Raw genomic sequence first — 16747 nt, 5'->3', positions numbered from 1 at the left:
GTAATAATCATATGTGGCGGCACAGGGTGACCACGTGTGGGAACATGTGTGATGTGTACCCTGGTGGAGTCCGTCCATCAGACCCCTGAAACCCATGTAACATTGTGTGTAAACTATACTTAAACAGCAAAAGTTAAAGGAAAGATCACTGATGGGATCCATGTGTTTAGAGAGGACCAGCCTGGGAAATTGGAGCTATGAGAGAAGTGACTAATCCTGGGCCACCTGTCCCTTCTGAGAGCAGAGCCCGTGACCACTGAGCCCCGGGCCTTCCCTCCTGGCCTGTTCCCAGGAGCAGCAGCTGATGCATCACTGCCCAGCCCTGTGAGGTGGGTCCTACTATTATCTTTCATTTTACAGATGAGAAAATTAAGGGGAAGTGAGGTTGAATGACCTGCTCAAAGCAACAGAGCTCATTGGGGTGGAGCTGGCCCAGAGACCCAGGCAAGGCCCTTGCTGGGCTTACTTTGGTTTGCTGGGTGATCTCTGGTGTTTCTGACTCCCTAGCACGTTTGGAAGTGAACTCACCTGGAAGGAAAGCGGACCCCCTGCCCGCCGCCAGCCCCTGGCCCTCATCCCACTCAGAGCCACCACTCCCGTGCTCGTGCCAATCCCTGTCTCAGCTGCAGGCCCTGTCTTCCCATCTCTTCCATCCTGGTGGCTGGGGCCAGGGGCAGGGGAGCAGGCCCAGGGTGGGGATGGCTGTGAGCCCAGCAGGCTTCCACAGGCGGGGCCCTGTGAGGTCCCCAGCCTCCTCATTGTTTGCTGAAGTGCTGAAGGGGAAGGCGGATGAGATTCCTTAGCACCTGGGTACTATTTGCTCCTGCCGTGACTCACCGCCCAGTGGATTAGGCTCCCGGATAAAGGTTTGCCACTGCCTCCCAGCCCAGTGTCAGGTGTCAGGTGTCAGGTGTCCAAGGGCTCCTCACGCTCTGCCTGCCTGTCTCCTGTCTCCCCTGCGGAGCCCACGGATATGTCAGCCCTGGCGGCCAGAATAGCCAAGCAGCGGGCAGCCGCTGGGGGTCTTGGCTCCCACCAGAAAGCCATGAAATACTTGGGCCAGGACTTCGAGACACTGAGGCAGCAATGCTTGGATGCGGGGGTCCTATTTAAAGACCCGGAGTTCCCAGCATGTCCGTCAGCCTTGGGCCACAAGGACCTTGGACCACAGTCCCCGCAGACTCAAGGCATCGTCTGGAAGCGGCCCCCGGTAAGCAGACTGACTGCTGAGTGTCATGCACGATGCGAGTCTTTGATTCTGGTGGCAAATGGTTGAGGGAGAACTCATGCCTCCAGATTGGAGTTCCTGGGTCCCCCCTTGAAGCTTTTTGAGAGGTGGTGAGAATGGAGGGAAAAGCACCCGGGGCTTTGGAAGGAGGCTAGCAAGGTCTGAGCCGGCTGTGTCTGTAGGGCCATCCTTGCTCAGGTGACCCTTGTGAGCCTCCACTTTCTCATCTGTGAAGGGGTGCTCTAGGCAGGGGTGGAGAACTGTCCTCCCCACACCTTGGCCCATGACCTCCTGCTCCAGGACCCTCGTCACCTGACTTGACCCATGGGATTGGAGCCCCTCTGTGGGGTGGGTATGAGACCAAGAGAATCAGGGGCTCCGTCTGGTGTCCAGCACCCAAAATAAGTCACAAGGGCCCATACTCAGTGGTCTTCTTGACCACGATGGGAAAACCAAGCGCTGGGACCTGTGCCCTTGGTGACTGTGGAAGAGGGAGCATTAGGAAATGGGCTCTTTGGATGTGGTCAAAACCACCGGCCAGCTCCAGCTACCTCTGCCCCTTCAGTATTACACCACAGGAGTGACCCCTATCCCCTGATCCCTGTCCCACCACGGCCTATACTCCTGTCCCCTGAAACCCGTGGTGTGGGCACAATCAAGGCTGGGAATCAGTTTTATATTCTACAAGAATTGGTAGCCACATTCGGTTTGAGTGGACGGGTTTTCAGGCCTGCATTTTGTGTGGGGTATTGGTTGCACCCTGTTGGGGAGGGTGGTTGGGGGACATGGGGAGTGGGCTGTGGTCTCAGCTCTGATGGACACAGAGAGGGGGCAGGCATGTGAATCAAGCAATGACACCTTGGGAAGAAAGGTGGGAGTATTCCACGGGGCCAACCTCAAGCCATGGCCCTGGGGTGTGGGGAGGATGCACTTTCGAGGAATTGGGGGGCCCCGCAGGGCCTGAGTGGGGGAGACAGGGCTGGGGGCTTCCACCTGGCCCCACTGAGCCCTTGCTCCCTTGTCCCCTTCCTCCCCAGTCTGTCTCTCCTGCTCTTTTTCCTTCCTTTTCTTTCTTCTAATTGTGATAAAATACACATCATGGGACACTTACCCTTAACTGGTTGTAAGTTTGCATCGAGAACAGCTACGCAGCTGTGTGGCCATCATACCACTACCTCCAGAATATTTTCCATCTTGCATAACGGAGCCTCTGTCATCACTAACCACAAGCCCCTGCAGCCCCATCCCCAGCCCTGGTGACCACCGCCCAAATTCCCGTGCTCGAGAGCGTGGCCGCTCCAGGGACCTCATGTGAGTCTCACAGCGTCTTTCTTTTGGTGACTGGTTTGTCTCATTTAGCAGGATGTCCCTGAGCTTCATCCATGTGGTGGCAGGTGTCATTCCTTTTTAGGGCCGAATACTATTCTTTTGTATGCATACAGCATATTTAAAAAAAAAATCCATTCGTTAACCGAGGGGTGTTTGGGTTGCTTCCACCATTTGGCTATTGTGGATCACACTTTTATGAATATGGTGCTCAAATATCTCTTTGAGACTATGCTTCCAATTCTTTTGGGTGTATATTTAGGAGTGGAATCGCTGGATCATTTGGTGACTCTGTTTTTGATTTGTTTTTTAAAGAAACAAAATGTATCTTTTAGTTTCCTTTTACAAAAGTTTTAATTTCCAGGGATCCCTGGGTGGCTCAGCAGTTTAGCGCCTGCCTTCGGCCCAGGGCACGATCCTGGAGTCCTGGGATCGAGTCCTGCGTTGGGCTCCCGGCATGGAGCCTGCTTCTCCCTCCTGTGTCTCTGCCTCTCTCTCTCTCTCTCTCTCTCTCTCTCTCTCTCTCTCTCTCTATATATATATATATATATATATATATATATATATATATCATAAATAAATAAATCTTTAAAAAAAAGTTTTAATTTCCAGTTAACATGTTATACTAATTTCATTAGTTTTACATGTACAATGTAATCATTCAGCAATGAGCCGGTGCTTGTCACACCAGGTGCACTCCTTCATCCCTGTCACCTGTTTCCCCGTCCCCCCACCCCTCTGGTGACCGGCAGTGTATTCTCTAGAGTTCAGAGTCTGTTCCTTGGTTCCTCTCTCTCTCTCCTACCCCCTTAGTGTGTCTGTTTTGTTTCTTAAATTCCATATGAGTGAGATCATGTGGTATTTGTCCTTCTCTGATTAACTTGTTTCACTTAGCATTATATACTGTAGCTCCATCCAGGTTGTTGCAAATGGCAAGGTTTCATTCTTCCTTATGGTTGAGTAACATTCCACTGAGTATTTATACCACCTCTTCTTTATCCATTCATCTATGGATGGACCTTTGGGCGGCTGTAGATAATGCTGCTCTAAACATTGGGATGCATGTAACCCTTCGAATCAGTATTTTTGTATCCTTTAGGTAAATCCCCAGCAGTGCAATAGCTGCATCATAGGGCAGGTCTATTTTTAACTTCTTGAGGAAACTCCACACAGTTTTCCAGAGTGGCTGCACCAGCTTGCATTCCCACCAACAGTGCAAGAGGGCTCCCCTTTCTCCATGTCATTGCCAACATCTGTTTCTTACTGTGTTGTTGATTTTAGCCATTCTGACAGGTGTGAGGTGGTATCTCATTGTGGTTTTGATTTGTATTTCCCTGGTGATGAGTGATGTTGAGCATTTTTTCATAATCCATTGGCCATCTGCATGTCTTTTTTTGGAGAATTGTCATTCGAGCCATGTGTTCTTGTTTAAATTGTGTTATTGGCTTTTTTAAATTTCACTTGCTGCATTTGAGGGTGATACCTGACCTGGCTGGACTCCAGGGCTTCACACCAGCTGCTCAGATGTGGTGCTAATGACTCTGCTTCCCCCAAAGGCGTGAACTTTGACCTGTCCTTAGGGGAAGGCATATGGGATCGGCTAAATGTGTACTCATATATTTTCTGAAATCATAAAATTCCACATCCTGCCCCTTCCAGGTTTTTTTTTTTTTTTTTTTTTTTTTGCCTGTTTTTAAGCTGCTGAATGGAAGGTGTGGTTGGGCTCTTGTTGCGGTTGAAGGCAGGCTTGGCCAGATTGAAGATCTCAGGGTCAAGCTTGGGCTCTCAGGACAAGCTGTTGGCTATTCGTGATTCTAAGGTGATCTTCTCCTAGCGTTGGGCAAGAGCAGCAGCTCTCTGACAGACACCATGTGGCCGGTGAGACTAGGGGAGCTCTCCGCAGAGCTTCCACTCTCCATCCTCGGCTTCCTCCTGGTGTTGGGTCCATGCCCAGCTGGGCCTGGGGTGTGAGGGATGCCCAGCATGTGTGATGTAGCCCTCAACGATACTCTTGTCTGCCCAGCATCTGGCAGTTGAGCAGTTTACTAATCTCAAGGAGAAATGCAGAGAGGGGAGTGAGGTGATGCCAGCTGCAGAGTAAGAACCCAGGAAGTGGCCAGCTTAGGTTAGGGGAGATGTGGAGGGTGTAGCGTGGCAAGTTAGGGGACCGGCCTCCTTTTGGGGCTGCAGTCCTTCCTCCAGCTGCTGCCTCTGGACTGATTTTGGGATTCTCAGTTCAGCTGTACTTGTCAGGGCAGAGCGTGTGCAGATGTGGGTGCAGAGTCCCCATGGAGCTCTCTGGCTGGGGGGACACAGCAGGACAGTGGGCAGGCGGCATGTGGTTAAATTGCTGCAAGAGCCAGAAACTAACAAACAGAGCTGAAGGTCACCACCAGATGGCTGGTGAAGTAGCTGGTGGGACATAGAGTGAAATCATGATGCTTGCTCTGTGCTGGGAATGGACGTACTAGACACTCGTGATAAAAATGGATGCACATGTCAATGTGCTTTTACATGAACAATTTCTGGAAGAATATGTAGGAAATGTGAACAGTAAGGAATCTGAACACAAGGGATTTCCATGTTACCACATCATTTACTTAAACATTTTTTAAAAACCTACGTGCATATGTGACTTTTTCAACAAAACACAAGTGAATGAGTTTTTCTAATACTTGGAAGAAAAGAAAGGCAGCCCAAAGGAACTGTTCCCGTCCATTTAGGCAGGAGCTGGAAGGTTTGTGCCACTATGGGGTCCACCACCCGGGCACAGCCCGGGGTCCTGGTGCCAGGCACCTCTCTGTGCCCTCTGGTGCACATGGTCAGCCACACCCAGGGGCCTCTTTGCCCCTCAAGGGTCCATGCTTGGCCCGACAGGCTGCCTGGGTGCTGGGCAGATGCCCCTGTCCTTTGGGAGCTGAGCTGGAGTCATCTCTCCTCCAGGGAGCCTCCCAGACGTGCCCCCTCTTGGGCATTTTTCATGTTCCCCCTTTGCACTCGTTGCTATGACATCCTGTGAAGGTCAGTCCTGGTTTCCCACGTAGCTGGACGTGCCCGGAGTCTAAGGACTATTCCTTCCTTCCCTTCCCCACCTTGCCCTCCTGCCTGGCTGCCATGTGCAGTGGTGCCGTGTGCGGAGCCGATGCCTGACAAGTCCTGCTGGGGAAATGGGAAAGGAAGTGCCTCACAGGGCCCAGTGGTGCTCTGGGGTGATGCAACCTTGCCAGGCGTGGGTGGAGGAAGTGCAGGTCATGTGTATGAAAGCACCAACCTGGAGCTCTCCCCCTGGGGGCATCGGCACTGGGGACACCTCAGCGTCTGGGGTCATCTTCATGTTGTTAATGAGGCAGTTAATGAGTGTGCGCAGCATTTAAAGTGTGAAACATTGATCAAATCTCTGTGTAAATAGGGGCGTGGGCCTCTGCCTCTACCCTTCTCTCACCACTGTCCACACCCACACTCCAGGCAGCGTGCACAGTAACAGATGCTAGTGGGCAGTGGGGTGGTGGGCTGCGGCCGCTCCTCTGCACCTCTGGACTGCTCCCCTGCCCTGCACCCCTGCCCTGCGCCACTGCCCTGCACCCGTGCTCTGCACCCTGGCTGCCCTCCCTTCGCTGGGCTGTGGAGTCCTCAGCAGCAGTGTGAGGGGTGTGCAGTAAGAGGCCTGGCCCCACCACAGGCTCAGTTCTGACCAGGAAGTTCCCTGACCCCTGTTACCACCAGTGCTGGGCGTCTTGTGACCTGTGTTTGTCCCACTTGCTTTCAGGAATTGTGTGCCAACCCCCAGTTTATCATTGATGGAGCCACCCGCACGGACATCTGCCAGGGTAGTCTAGGTGAGTGACCGGGGACGGCCCTATTTGTTGTGGGAGGGGGCAGGAGTGTGTGTGATGAGTAATGTGAGATTAAGCTGTGAGACTTGATGTCACATCTGTGATGTTCCGTGTGGGTCTGTGTTTCTGAGATGGTGCTCCTGGCCTGGGTCTGCGACCCTGGGACTATTGCTTCCCCGGGAAGATCTCTGCAGGCCTGCACGAGAGGAAGGGACCAGGGCTGTAGGCGCGCCGTGGACAGCGTGCTGCACTGTGCTCTGATGGTAGTTGCCTGTAGGCGGGCATAATTTGCCCGATAGAGTGGCCACATCTACGTAATTGTGGGCTGTCACCAGAGGTGCTTTTAAATATTTTATTTATTTATTCATGAGAGACACACAGAGAGAGAGGCAGAGACACAGGCAGAGGGAGAAGCAGGCTCCATGCAGGGAGCCTGATGTGGGACTCGATCCCGGGACTCTAGGATTACGCCCCGGGCCAAAGGCAGGCGCTAAACTGCTGAGCCACCCAGGTGCCCCCAAAGATGCTTTTAAAATGAGTAAGAAAACAAGGATCCATTTTCCAGCTGAGCTCTCCCACAGCCGAGCATCCCGGGAGAAGAGCAACCCCCTGCCAGCCTCCCGCATTCCCTCGCATCAGATGCACCCACACTTAGGAAACCATTTATTCCGCCCTTTTGGTAAGTTCTGATCTCAAGCGTGAGAAGCCGATATTCCGTGAGAGCAGTCAGCACCTGCTCCGACAGGCCTCCTGCCCCCAGGGCTGCTCGGTCTGGGATCCAGTCCGTGCCAGTCACACGACGCTGACGATGCTGACGCCTTGGAGGTCAGTGTGGCCCCAGTGGAGTTCCCGGGCTCCCGACCTCCATCCAGTGGTGGCGGCAGGGCCGGACCTGCAGACGCAGGCAACTGGGAGCCCATCCTACCTGGTGCAAATCAGCAAAGCACACAAACGCTCAGTATCTACCCAAGCCCGAAAACCCTTTCCTTTCAGGAGGGTCCCCGCCTTTCGTTCCTCCTTTTTCCAGCCTAGAAAACCTGTTCTCTTCAGCCTGCTGGAAGCCTTTGTGAAGTCGAAATCCTTGGGCATTTTATTTCAAATGCTTCCCATGCTCTGGCCTGACCGAGTGAGGTGGACGCCCCCTCCACCGGAGCTTGCCGAGCCTCGGGAGAGTTGGGGGCACCCTCTGTGGGTGTGGGTCCTGGATCCCAAGCCCTTGTGCCATTCAGGCCATTGGGGGCTTACAGGGGCACGGGGGCGGCATCCTGCTCCTTTCCTTCTGCCTTTTAGAGCTAATGCTCAACTCAGTTAGCATATGTCTCGGGGAAACACAGCTTTGAATATACACTTTCACAGCTTCTTGTTGCAGATGTTTTAACTTTGGAAAAGCTGTTTAATAAGTGCTTTTTAATTGTTGGCTTGAGTAGAGTTCCCTTGAACAGTTTTAAGCAGGGAGAGAAGAGAGTTTGCAGAGAGGCCTGGGTGTTGCCATGGTGAGTGTGCGCACCCAGGGGCCAGGAACGGGCCTCCAACTGGCTGGAGGGGAGCAGGGCCGCCAGCAGGTGCCCCGGGCTGAGGGCTCAGCGGGTAGAATGGCGGCTGCCTCTGGGTGCGGGGGGGGGGGGGGGGCAGAGCCACAGCACCTGTGAGTCATCCTGCGGTGGGTGGAGGCCCCAGGGGAGGCTCCCCACGAGACCTGCGGTGCTTGGCGCCGCGCGGGGAGTCAGGGAGCGCCGCCACCAACAGTGTTCAGTGCTTTAGAATCTGACACCACACAGTGGGGGCCACCCGGCTCTAAAACACTTTTTTCCTCCTGCTTACAGTTGGTCTACCATTTTATTACTGTTTTGAAAACACGCTCTTCATGCATTAAAATACCCACAAGGTGTGCTGTGAACAGTCAGCTTCCTACCGGCCTCCCTCTTCTGACTCTCACTACCCCTGACCGGTCTTTTGTCCTTTCAGCAAAATCAAGCAAATCCGAATTCTCATTTTTCCTTTCAGTTCTTCCTTGCATCAGAGGCAGAAAACTGTGGACGCTGCCGGGCACCTCAATATTGTTTGCTCTTGTTCGTCTTAGCAAGGTACCGTGTGGCTCTTTCTGCAGAGCGCCTGAACTGCTCAGCCCTGCGCTCTGGCCCTCTCCCCTCTGCTAAGGGGCCACTGAGTTAGTTTTCTCTTTGGCTGTTACAGCCCGTGTTGCAGGGAGTGTGGTCCTGTGGTTGGGGTGCTGGTCCTCGCTCCTGAGCAACCGCTGCTGCAGTCCTGGCGGCATCTTCTCCCTCCAGCTCAGCCAGGCCCTTGTCTTGGAGGTGGGAGCCTGTGGCACCCATCAGAGGTCCTGCTCACCTAGAGTCCAGGTGCTGCCTTCCCTGGGAGCCTGAATTCTAGGGAAATCAAGCCTGGGAAGTCTGTAATGCTAAAGATTTGGCTGCTCCAGATAGTCGTGTGGAAATTGTGGATGATGAGCCCCTGTCAGGCTGCTTGGTGTCTATGGGAGGGCAGTGTGATTTTGGCTTCACACCGGTCATCAAGTGGGCGTATTTTGGCAACCCGCCGCCAAACCCAAGGCGCCTGGGTCGGCAGGGTGGGCATTCGGGAGAGGCACCCCGCGGTCCCAGCCTCTCCGAGCTTCATCTCCCTGGGGGACCCCCAGCGCACCCCACCAGCGTGGCCTCCTAGTTGTGAGGACAGCTCAGGGCTCAGTGACAGGGTAGCCAGGGTGCCTAATTCCTTCGGGACGCGTCCACAGGTGTTCTTGCCCAGCAGGGCTCTTAGCAGTCCCCTGCTGCTCAGGACCCCACATTCTGTCTCCGCCCCGCACACCGGCCATGTGTCCGTCCCCCCATCTCGAGGACTCTGCCTATGTATGAAGCCTGCGCGTCTGGCTTTGTGGCCCTCATACGGGAAGTCACGCCTGCACCTTGGCCAGGACTCCTCTGGTCGCTGGAGGTTGAAGTCCAGCCCTGTAGCTGAGGGAGAAAGGGGAACTTTATCAGCTCATCCAAGTAGGCCTGGAAAGGGGGCAGCCTGGTTGTTTCAGGAGCGGAGCTCTGCCTGCTGGCGTCAGCTCTGCTGGTCTTTCGGGGTCGGCCTCCCTCCGTGTTGGACAGTCTCCATACAGCAGGACACGTGATCATCCATGCTCCAGACTTTATTTATCCTGGCGATGTTGGGAAACAACTCTGGTTTCACAAGCTCAGAGAAAGACTCTGGGTCTCTGCTCACTGCTTGGGCTCAGTGACTTCAGGGAAGGCCACGTAGTCAGTCCAGCCTCGGTCCCGGGCTCACTCCCAGGACTGCGCGGCTCCCCCAGCACCAACAGGGGAGAGCTCTACATGAAGGGGCAGTGGCAATGGGCAGAAGAATAAGGAAAATATGCCAACATGAGGAGAGCGTGGAGGGGACTCAGGTCTGCGATCCTGCCCTCTCCCCACTCTGGGTCATGTCTGCACTGCCCTGCAGCGTACCGGAAACACCTCCCCAGGGGCCCCTGTTCTAACTCTGGGCCCACCAGCAGCAGCAGTGTTCAGCTCAGTGTCCCAAGTGGAAGGGGCACACATGGGGAGACCTGCCTGTGGCCCCTGGCTCGGTTGTCACAGCTGCCAAATCCCGCTCACCAGGTGTAGTGATGGGGGGTGTGCTGACCCTGGCTCTGCTCCCAGGCAGCGGGAGCTCCTGTGGTTGGTGGGGGCGGTTAGTGACCCTGGGGTCCTGTGTGCTGTGTGGGGCACCTGTCTCGCACACCCCGAAATCCAGAGCACCTGGGGCACGGCCGGGCTTGGTGAGCTTTGCCAAGTTCTTGGCGGGTTGCCCTGAACCCTTTGCCTCACGACATCATAAATCACACATCAACAATGTGCCTTCCGATATCCCGTGTTCTCACCGGCTTTCACGCTCCAGTCGGCCGTGGGCCGTGCTGGCTGTCTGCCGCACTGGCCGCTGGTTAAAACTGCTCTCTCTGGGGCTGCCTGCCCACGGCCTGTCCGGGGTCCCCGCCCCCCCCCCCGCCCCGAGTTACACGTCTTCTGGGTCTCCTTGTTCTTAGACACTGTACTCAGATACTGTCCCCAGCCCAAAGCGCCTTGTTGTCTGCCCACCCCCTGGGCATTGTCGCCTATGAGCTCACCTCGCCTCATCTCTACCTCTGAGGCTGGAGGGCCACCCTCACATCTGTGATCCGTGTGGAACATCTGATGCACCTCAAGGATCCCTTCACGTATGTGCCCCTGGAAGCCTCAGGACCCCCTGCACTGATCTGGGTGTACTGCCCCATTTATGATCACCTGTCAGGGCATCTGACAACCTGTGCTGGCCACCCCAGAGCACTCTGTTAAGGGCCACCATTGGCCCATGGGGCAGGGAGCATTGCAGCCTCCCCCAGAGCTAGCAGGGAATCTTTGTGTCACCTTTTTATTTCTTTCTCCATTAGACCTGCTTCTAGCCTTTTCTTGTGTTTGGATCCAAAGGATATTGTAAGTAAATGCAGTAAGCGGATGACTTCCTTGAGGCTGGCTCTGAGATGTGTTTACAGAAACACCAAAGTTATAGGATGCTCTTTATCTGCAGGTTCGGTCACCTGTGGTCAGCGAGCAGGTGATGATGATCTCAGGGCCAAGGATGCCAGAGGCCAAGTCTAAGCTGGAGCCGCATGTCTCAGGCTGCCAGGTGACTGTGCTCCTGGGCGGAGCCTGGGGAGAGGGCAGAGGGGTGACACAGAGGAGGCTGGGGCTGCGGTGCAGGGCAGGGAATCCAGTCCAGCTCCTGTCTCTCAGGTTCAGAAGTGTCTAGCTTTGCCTTTGCAGGTGAGCAGGCAAGGGTGAGGTCAGGGATTGGCATGGTTTGGAGGAAAGGAAGAATGGATTATAATCACAGGGCTCGGAGAGCCTGTAGGAGGTCAAGAGGTCACCCGGCACCTAGTGGGTGGATACCTAGGAGGCTGGGGAACACCTTGCAAAGCACAGGACAGCCCCCCAACCCAGAACTGCACAGCCCGCAGTGCCAGCCAACTGGTTTGGGAGATTCTGCTGTAGTTGGATTCACTCATGTCACAGAAGCTTCACTAACTAAGGCCGTAGATCCAAGATCCAAATCTGGTTCTGGTCTTACGTGGTACTAATAGATGCCGGGTTCTCTCTCCGTGTTTGCGCCGTCAGTGGCAGAATGGCCAGGTCCTAAGATCTTCTCCTGAGTAATCAAATACTCGTTCTCAAATCCCTTCTGACAATTTCATACTGATGAGGTTTCCTTCAATTAGCATCTCACCCTGGGGTCTGGGTCCGTGACATGTCTGCGGCCCATGGCCTGCTGCCGGTGACCATCAGTGTGGCCGGCGAGTTAAGCAGGGGAAGCCACAGGTGTGCATGTTTTAACTGCAGCCAGAGGCAGGATGATGCAGGAGGGCAGGGGGACAGGGAGGGTGACACCTGGGATTGCTTGGCACCAAGGTCAGAGCTGAACAGTACCTGCTTGTGAACCCGGGCTCGGATGCCCACAAACAGCAAAGGTGGATTTTTACAAAACAAGCACTTGTGAGCCGGTCAGAATCTGCATCAGGTTCAGACGTGCAGTCGCACAGCGTTGCCTGCTCCCTGGGACCGCTCTCCACTGGCCACCTGACTCCCGCTGACCACGAGTGGGAGGGAAATGCAAGCCAGCGGGCCGATTGTAGGTGTTCCTGCTTGTCTCCGCTTTTGGATAAATGTTCCTCATTCAATTGACCTTTTGGGTTGATTTTTTTGCTGCTTAAAGACCCGCCCCTCTACTGCCTCCCCAGGATGGTGCCTGGACACGAGGAAGGCCAGTGGGAGAAGGACGACACCAGTGGCGTGTCTGGCCATCTCAGCTCTGATGCAGTCTGCCCTGAGGGGTTGTCAGACTGGCCCCCATGCCTCCGATGCCGGTCTCTGTTTCTGGGATCACCTGGCTGTACGTGGGAGGGTCCCACAACCCCTCCTCGGGCTCCCAGAGCTCAGAGAAACATCTTTTGCAGGGTTTCTATAAGAGGATGCACTTTGGGGCCAGCCAGGTAGAGGGAGCCAGCACAGGGTGAAGTCTGGGGAAGGGGTGCTGACCTCCCTGAATTTGTGCACCTCCCTGGAAGCTTCCTGAGCCCCCGCCTCTGGGTTTTTAGGAAGCTTCAGGACAGATGCCTAATGGGCGGAATCCTTGGCTGCTGACGATGGGTTCCCAGGTGTGTGTGGGGGAGGGTGGCATTGGGAGATCAGCCCACTCATTCCTGGCTTGTTCTCCTGGCAACCACTTGGGTCACCTAGGGGCTTTCCAGAGCCACCTCATTAACGTAACAAGAGAACCATACTTTCTCCCACTGCCTAGAAACCTGCCTAGGTTTTGGGAGCTCTGAGCCCAGAAATGGACCCAAGAGCCAGCAAGCATTTGTTGTTATAAATCACGGTGTCTGGGGCCAGCTGGTGCCCTTGGTGGGGGTCCTGCTGCCCCCGGGAGGTCTGACTGTGCGGTGTCAGCCCATTCCCCTCCTATAGTCGGGGTCCCGGGGGCTCCCTGGCCTGAGCCTGCAGCCCTGACAGCTCTGGGTGGGATTGACCTGCCCAGTCCCTGCTCCCCATGGGCAGGAGTCCCTGAGGCTATGCCATCTCCCCTCTCCCTGCCCCCAGGCTCTGTGTGGCCACCATCATCCTGCTCCCGGGTCCCCAGTGCCAGGCCAGGCACGGATGTCCTCCGCTCTGGCTTCGTCTTCAGCCTCTGCTGCTTTACTACTGTTCCTGCTCCTGCCACTGCTGAGCCTTCCTGAGGGGCTACTTTAGAAGTCCCAGGACCTGACCTTTGCTCCATCCCTGCTTCTTCCCCTGTCTTTCTGCTGGTGGCCCAGAGGCAGCCCCATGTCTCCCTTCCATGTTTGGAAAGCACCCACAAACTAGAGCTTGAGTTCTTGCTACCCAGGTGTTCAACCTTCAGGCTCTGAATTTGAGATGTAAAGGGAATTTCTGATGTAGCAATTCTGTTCTAACAAAGCCTGACTCAGGATGACTGTCTCTTGGTGGACTTAAAACCTCTCTGACTGAGTGTCTCACTGCTAGGGTTAGGTCTGTTTGGCGTTTACTGGGAGTTCCTGGATGCCATGCGGGCAGGGCCCTAGGGGATCAATATTTAAGTGGAATTTAAAAATCACTTTATTATTTTAATAACTGATTAACCCGAGTAAGGATAAGAAAAACAAAGCTCAACTGGTTCCCCAACTGCCCCTGAGGTCAGTGACCACAGGCCTCCCATTCTAGCTCTAACTCACGGCTGGATTTTGCTGGAAGGTGGCCAGCGAGGAGGAACTTACCCATCAAGATTTTCTCTGGTTTTTCCGCCCACCTTATTCACCACCAGAAGCTTTTTTTTTTTTTTTTTTAATTTTTATTTATTTATGATAGTCACACAGAGAGAGAGGCAGAGACACAGGCAGAGGGAGAAGCAGGCTCCATGCACCAGGACCCCTGGGCCAAAGGCAGGCGCCAAACCGCTGCGCCACCCAGGGATCCCACCGGAAGCCTTTTGTACCCAAACAGCCCCTTGGCTGCTTTTGGAAATTAAAACTAGGGTCAAAGTTCAAAGCCGTGTCCCCCCTGAGAGGAATCCAGCAAATGTGCCACGGGCTTCAAGGCAGGTCCCCAAACAAGTTCCTGAAATGTTCTGAGCAGCAGAATAAATGTCTTTCCTCCCACGAGGACTGTTTGGAAGGGAACATGCTTATTTGGATGCATTCCGGTCCTGACAGTCCACTCACACCTGATGTGGGCCCTGGTGGAAATCCACACACCTGCGTGTGCAGCCCCTGCTCCGAGCCCTGCACTGGCCACTGGCACCAGGAGGACCTGTGAGAGGTCATAAGTGAGCAGATGAAAAGAAAACTGAACTCCACCAGCTGGGCAGCCCTGTTTGATGTCAGCAACCCAGGGCCATGGAGTCTCCGGGGTGCCTTGGATTCTAATGTAATGTCTGCGGAGTATTCGGGGAGGGCTGCTGGAGGCCGCGGAGCCAGCAGCGAGGACGTCCGTGCAGAGGACACCCTGCGTCAGCGCCCGTGCCTGTGCCCTGGATGCTGGCAGAGGAGGGACCTGTCAGGCCCAGCACCTGTCCTCCTGGGCTCCATGGCCCCGCAGGCCAGGGAGACTCAGGAGCAAATGTGCAAGGGGTCGCCAGGGGTTTGCACAAGAACAAACTGTAATCTGTCAAGTCATTCGGATGCTTGCTTATTTATTTTTATTCATCAGGTGTTCACTGGGCCCCGAGGATATGTCGGCCACCTGCTGGGGACTCTGGACCTGGAGTCCACCTCTGCACTGGTTCTGGAGCCACCGCGGGAGGGGGGTGATGGGTTTTTAGAAGCAGAGGGACTCGTGGCTGCAGAGAAGGGGAAGGGGAGAGGGGACAGCTGGCACCGCAGTGAGAACCTGCCAGCGTGGGGACAGAGGGCTGCCGGGGCCAATGACCGGTGCTAGTGCATAACCAAGCTTGACTGGAGGGTGGGTTCTCGGTGGGAGTGGGATGGAGGAAAGCCAAGACACGGGTGGGATCCATATTATTTTCTTTATCTGCATTCTCCACCCTAGCGATCGGGTGCTTTGGGGTGAAGTGGTCAGTATCCAGGGATGATGCAGGGGCAGAGAACTTCTCATCCTAAAGACAGGATGTTCCCTGAGCGGCAGGAGCCTCCCGTGACCTTCCAATGCCGGAGGAACAGGGTCCATCCAACCTGGAAGGGGTTGGACTGAACGGGACGCTGAGGGTCAGATGGGGCAGGGGTCTGTGGCCAGCTGACCAGGGTGTCCCTGTGGCCCGTTGCAGGTGACTGCTGGCTGCTGGCGGCCCTTGCCTCCCTGACCTTGAATCAGGAGCTGCTTCACCGAGTAGTGCCCAGGGGCCAGGACTTCCAGCAGAACTACGCGGGGATCTTTCATTTCCAGGTACTGTGCTCACGGCCCTTGACCCCACAGGCGACCCTTGAATAACGTGGGGGACGGGGTGCAGTCAAAAGTCTGTGTGTCACTTTGGACTCCCCCAGGTCTTCACTGCTGACAGCCAGCAGCTGGCCAGGGCCTCCCTAAGAACACAAACAGTCCATTAGCACAGATTTTGTATGTCACGTGTACCATACTCTGTGTTCTTAGAATAAAGTAGCTCAGGGATCCCTGAGTGGCTCAGCGGTTTAGCTCCTGCCTTTGGCCCAGGGCATGATCCAGGAGACCCAGGATCAAGTCCCACATCGGGCTTCCTTCGTGGAGCCTGCTTCTCCCTCTGCCTGTGTCTCTGCCCCTGTCTCTGTGTGTCTCTCATGAATAAATAAATAAAATCTTAAAAAAAAAAAAGAATAAAGTAGCTCAGAGAAAATAAAATGTCATGAAGAAAATCATAAGGAAGAGAACACACACTTTTCAGGACTGAGCTGTATTTATTGAAACCAGTGTGTGTATCAGCTGGCCCTCGCTGTTGAGACCCGGGTCATTCAGGGGTCCTTTCCATTCCCTTGGGTCCCACCCACAGCCACAGGATCAGAGACGCAGCAGTTCATGTCCCACTGTCCTCCCAGGGATCCTGGTGCTCCCTCGGTCTGAGAACCACCACCCCCACGCATCCTGCCCTCCCTAGCCGTGTGGCCTTGATGAGGAAAGCCCCTTTGGGGTGAGGGCCCTGAGGCGTCACCCGCTGTGCCATGTGGGCAAGTTTGCTTCTCCACAGACTCACAGGCTGGATGCCATGTTTCCTGTGTCCTCTGGCCTCTGCTATGAGCGTGGTTGGGACGTGATCCTGCCCCAGGAGCTTGGAGCTCGTCGAGGTCCTCACTTGCATGTCCATCTGCCCAGTGCTTTCTGAAGGGACCTTGCCCTGTGTTTGTGCACCCACAGTTCTGGCAGTACGGCGAGTGGGTGGAGGTGGTGGTGGACGACAGGCTGCCCAGCAAGGATGGGGAGCTGCTCTTCCTGCACTCGGAGACAGGCAATGAGTTCTGGGGAGCTCTGCTGGAGAAGGCCTACGCCAAGTAAGTACATGGTTTGGAGCTGAAGCCCCTGTCTCCCCGGTGGACTGCACCTGCTCTGTGCCAAGTCGCTCCAGCACCCAGACCCAGAGGCCAAGAGCTCAGAGCTCGGTTCTGCCCCCGGAGGGGGTTAAGGGGGCAAACCCTGCAGCTGCTTGCTGCCTCTGCTGTCTCTTCATACAGACCCCAATGTCAGAATGATGAAGAGGAAGGGCATGGGTGCACTTCCATGGGGATGCCCTACGCAGTGCTCATCCCCCTTCCTGCTGACCAGAAGACTTCTCTTGGGTTCTCCTGATGCGTGCCACTCACCCTGTCTTGCAACCCCATTCCTCCTCAGCCCTCTTCCCGGAGCAA

At 55.1% G+C, this 16747-nt stretch overlaps 1 protein-coding gene across 7 annotated transcripts in view; it reads left to right on the top strand.

Moving 5' to 3' along the window:
* The first annotated feature begins 904 nt into the window (after nt 1-904).
* Nucleotides 905-16747, top strand: part of LOC121472009 (calpain-8-like) — a 42715-nt gene continuing 26872 nt past the window's right edge. For 5 of the 7 annotated variants that reach the window (XR_005982759.1, XR_005982757.1, XR_005982756.1 and 2 more), the window contains exons 1-4: nt 905-1210; nt 6321-6390; nt 15202-15320; nt 16260-16393. Coding sequence is in view for 3 of the 7 variants with exons in the window: in XM_041722965.1 (XP_041578899.1) it covers nt 974-1210; nt 6321-6390; nt 15202-15320; nt 16260-16393 (560 nt within the window). In the remaining 4 variants the exon portion in view is untranslated. Of the gene's footprint in view, nt 1211-5857; nt 6210-6320; nt 6391-6844; nt 7067-15201; nt 15321-16259; nt 16394-16747 lie in introns of those variants that run through there. The other 2 variants (XM_041722972.1, XM_041722980.1) reach the window with 2 other exon arrangements.

The sequence above is a fragment of the Vulpes lagopus genome, chromosome 1 (assembly GCF_018345385.1).
Source record: "Vulpes lagopus strain Blue_001 chromosome 1, ASM1834538v1, whole genome shotgun sequence".
Classification (NCBI taxonomy): Eukaryota; Metazoa; Chordata; class Mammalia; order Carnivora; family Canidae; genus Vulpes; species Vulpes lagopus.
This window is presented reverse-complemented; position numbering and strand designations above follow the sequence as displayed.